The 4,129-nt window shown below is 32.2% G+C and overlaps 1 protein-coding gene and 1 pseudogene across 1 annotated transcript; one reads left to right on the forward strand and one right to left on the reverse strand.

Annotated features, from left to right (window-relative positions):
* Window positions 1-307: 307 nt before the first annotated feature.
* LOC108770852 (uncharacterized) lies at window positions 308-1,489 on the forward strand (annotated as a pseudogene).
* Window positions 1,490-2,644: 1,155 nt separating this feature from the next.
* Window positions 2,645-3,559, reverse strand: LOC108770854 (uncharacterized). Its single transcript, XM_018522589.1, has 3 exons — window positions 3,504-3,559; window positions 3,103-3,404; window positions 2,645-3,025 (listed from the first exon to the last, which is right to left on the reverse strand). The coding sequence occupies exons 1-3, from the start codon at window positions 3,536-3,538 to the stop codon at window positions 2,856-2,858; spliced, it is 507 nt and encodes a 168-aa protein (XP_018378091.1). The 5' UTR covers window positions 3,539-3,559; the 3' UTR covers window positions 2,645-2,855.
* Window positions 3,560-4,129: the final 570 nt, after the last annotated feature.

Raw genomic sequence — 4,129 nt, forward strand, 5'->3', positions numbered from 1 at the left:
TTTTTATTTTCTTTGTATTTATTAGTAAATTTATTTACAGAATTCGTTTTCCAAGAATTCATAAAATTCCTTGAATATAATGAATTCTAACCTTGTATCAGTAATTATTTGCAAAAAAAGATTATTGGCAAGGAAGATAAAACTAACGTTACGACATCGGAAAGTTGGCAAACGGAATATATTGGAATTCATTGCACTATGGAAACTTCTAATGAAGTATAAAAGAGAAGGAAACCAGAGGATGTGGGTTCGTCCAATATTTACACAATTACAAAGACATTTACAAGGAGATAGTTTAGCCATAGAAATGCAGCTACAAGACCAAGAAATGTTCTACAATTACTGTAGAATATCTGTAGAACTATTCGATCAATTACTGAGTATTGTTGGGCCTCTTATTGAAAAGCAAAACGTTGTTCGAGATCCAATATCGGCTCGCACACGACTTTTAGTATGTTTGCGTTACTTCCGGTGACAGTATGGCCTCAATATCCTATGCATTTAGAATTGGAGTAAGCACTGTTTCAAAAATTATTTCTGAAACATGCGCAGCATTGTGGATTTTTCTTCACGAATCTGTTATGCCAGTACCAAATGAAGAATCTTGGTTGAGAATCGCGAATGAATTTGAGAGAAAATGGAATTTCCTGTATTGTTTAGGTGCAATAGATGGAAAACACATTGTAATTCAGGTAACATTTTTTCCGAAATATATTTGTTATTTATTTGTATCAAAAAGTGTTAGAATAATTAATCTATAACAATTTTTTTCTATGCCTTTTAGGCACCACCTCATAGTGGATCAGTATATTATAATTACAAAGGGACTCATAGTATCAACTTGTTAGCAGTTTCGGATGCCGATTATTGCTTCACACTAGTTGACATTGGAGCTGAGGGTAGACAAAGTGATGGAGGTATCTTTGCGAACTCAAAGTTTGGTCAACGATTAGAAAGAAATGAAATGAATTTACCGCAATCAAGTGCAGTGGAACCTAATGGACCTCCTTTACCATATGTGTTAGTGGCAGATGAGGCATTCGCTCTGAAATCATATATGATGCGACCATACCCTCGATGTAGTCGATTAAATCGTCAGAAAAAAATATTTAATTACCGCTTAAGTAGAGCAAGAAGAGTAATCGAAAGTGCATTTGGCATTATGGTAGCACAATGGCGAATCTATCGACGTCCGATAATTGCATCAATCTCCACTGCAATAAGAATTGTTCAAGCAACTACATGCTTACACAATTTTATAATAAAAAATGAAAACAAGTTGCAAAACTTCCAAAGGCAATACACTTGTATTACTACAAATGACGAAGATTTGATTCACAGTGCATTGCAAGAAATGAACAATGCTGGCAGATCTACTAACGCCCATAATCGACTAGTCTCCAGAATTCGGGACGATTTTGCATCATACTTTGAACATGGCGGAGCAATATCTTGTCAGTGGGAGAAAGTTCTTAACAATGATTTTTAATAATATACTTGAAATCTTTCCATATATTTATAAAAATGATACAACTAAAATATCAGTGTCTCAATGTACATGTTTTAATAAAAGAAGTTCAATGCTTAACATTTTAAAATTTACATCATACATTGTTATGTGTATGGAAGTATTCTATTTCATCACGTTGAGACTGATCACAGCCATTTGGCGACAGATGCCTAAAGTTTTTCTACTAGACAAGCGATGTAAATGATTTGTGGTCAATCACAATGTGATTAAACGAGGTTCTATGCAAAGCAATGTCTCATACACATTCATAACATTTTATAGTACTTAACACATAACATTATACAACGCTTAATCTCGTTTGTATTCTAACAGTAATGCGACTACAATCGAATATCACATTTTGAACAGTAGATTATAATAGTAATATCACATTTTACAGTAAATTAAAACATTAAAGCTTTATGGCTCCTGCACACTGGATGCGGAAATGCTAACCGCGCGGTAAAATGTGACGCAGTAGCGGCAAGCTTTTTCGCGTCCAGTGTGCAGAAGCCATTACTGTACAATATATTTATAAAGTTTCGCAAAAGTTACTTTCTTTAGAATAAAAAATAAACATATAATATGTAAAATAAGAAATAAAACTGGAATTTACCATAGAAAAACATATAAAGCAACAAAAAAAATCATCAAATTATATTCCCTCTATATGTATGATAACATAATATAAGAATGAGAATAGTATAATTAAGAATGAAAAGTAAGTATCAAGCATGATAGTTATTATACACAAAAAATAACTCTTGTAACAAGTTAAAGTAACGAATAAATATAACGAGTCGACGCGTTACAAACAATGAGTCACGTTTTCCAATAAATAACGCGTAAAGGTAAGAAATTATTTTTCAAAATAACTTTTTCCTAACCTTAGCTTTTATCGTTTCCGTAAAAAAATTGCAATATTATTATAGAAAGTAACAGTTAAAAAGTAATGGTCCCCAAATTCCTACAAATAACTATCATGTCTACAAAGCCTATAGAAGAAATATTGTCGCATTAAAGTCTTATTACAGTTACTTTTTCGTGATAAAATAAAATATTAAGAGATTTACGAAAAAAATCATTTTGAATGACAAAAAAATTATGGTATTGTACTCTTATATATTGCACGGAATTTTTTGACTCTTCTTATAGAATAAAGAACACATTAAAAAATGTCGATTCGAATGATGCTACGAAACGCAACCTATTAAATATTTAATTTTAATCTTTCATCATTCGATCATTAAAATAGCATTGCCTTTCGAATAGGCTGATTGGTCTCCTTCTTAATGACGATTACGTTAATTTGTCAAAATCTCGATTGAAGCAACTATTTTCCATTTCAAAAAGTGATGTCAAAAATTTCTAATCGTGCTCTGTCTCGGTATGGTAGTTTCCGCATGCCTTCTCCCAAGCGGACAAGAAATCCGTCCAGTGGATCAATCTCTTGCGTTGATGGCTCTTTCAGAGCTTCTATTAAAGCTGTTTGATAGGCATCATCTTGTGATGATTCTACAAAGAAATTAAAATTTCATTCCTGTGTGATAATTAAAAGAAACTTTGATAAATGAAAATATAAAAAAACAAACGTTTTCGTTTTGAACCATGTCTTTGTGTGGATAGTTTGCTTTCAGTTGATGGAAAATGATTTGTAGATGTCGAGGTTTGTGAAAGAACATTGATAGAATTGAGTATCTGTGGAGAAATATTTGTGGGTGTCAGCGTCCGCGAAGAAACATATGGGGAAGTCTGTGGAGAATTGTTAATAGCTGAAATCTGATGCATTGTCGAAGGCCCAGCTACAGCATCATCTTTGCGTCGCTTGTTTTCTATATTAAGTGAAGTGATTACTCCACTTTCAGCATCAGCATCTGTTAACGAACTCACTGTCCTAAAATTTATTAATGAATGGGTCACAAACTGCGCAATTTACAGTCGAACAATACTCGTATGTACATATGTACATGTGATTATTGAAGAGAAAACTTACAGCCGTGTCTGCAATGAATCGTCCAGGAATCTCATAAGTTCATAATATTGAAATTTCGACTTATTCTCGGTATTAGCAGATATATAATTTTCTTTTTATATATATATATATATATATATATATAAAATAAGAGAACTTTATATATATTTTATTAACTTTTTTTTATTTTTAAACTTTATATATATATATACATGATAAAATAAGAAAAAGATCTTGCAAGGACTGTATTTCTATGAAAAATATTACCCATAAAAATGTTCAAAAATATTATAGTATACGTTACAAATATTATAAATATCCTTAGTATCTTCGTCTGCGATAATTTTCGAGAAAAAATCCTAGATGGTAAAATGTACCTTGTAATATATTCGAAACTTCCATCCATAATGCATTCTTGCGCAACATACTTCTTTCCGAAGCAGGTATACGAAAATCATAAAGTGCATATTTGTTTCTAACTGCTTCAATCAACAATTCATCCAAATTTCCTTTCCTCAGTCCTTTCATGGGCCTTTTCAATTTTGGGAAGAGGAAAAAGTCGCAGGGGGCCAAGTCTGGTGAATACGGTGGCTGAGGCATGATGACAGTATTGTTTTTGGCCAAAAAACTACTCACTAGTAACGACG

The sequence above is a fragment of the Trachymyrmex cornetzi genome, unplaced genomic scaffold (assembly GCF_001594075.2).
Source record: "Trachymyrmex cornetzi isolate Tcor2-1 unplaced genomic scaffold, Tcor1.1 scaffold1368, whole genome shotgun sequence".
In the NCBI taxonomy this organism is placed as follows: domain Eukaryota; kingdom Metazoa; phylum Arthropoda; class Insecta; order Hymenoptera; family Formicidae; genus Trachymyrmex; species Trachymyrmex cornetzi.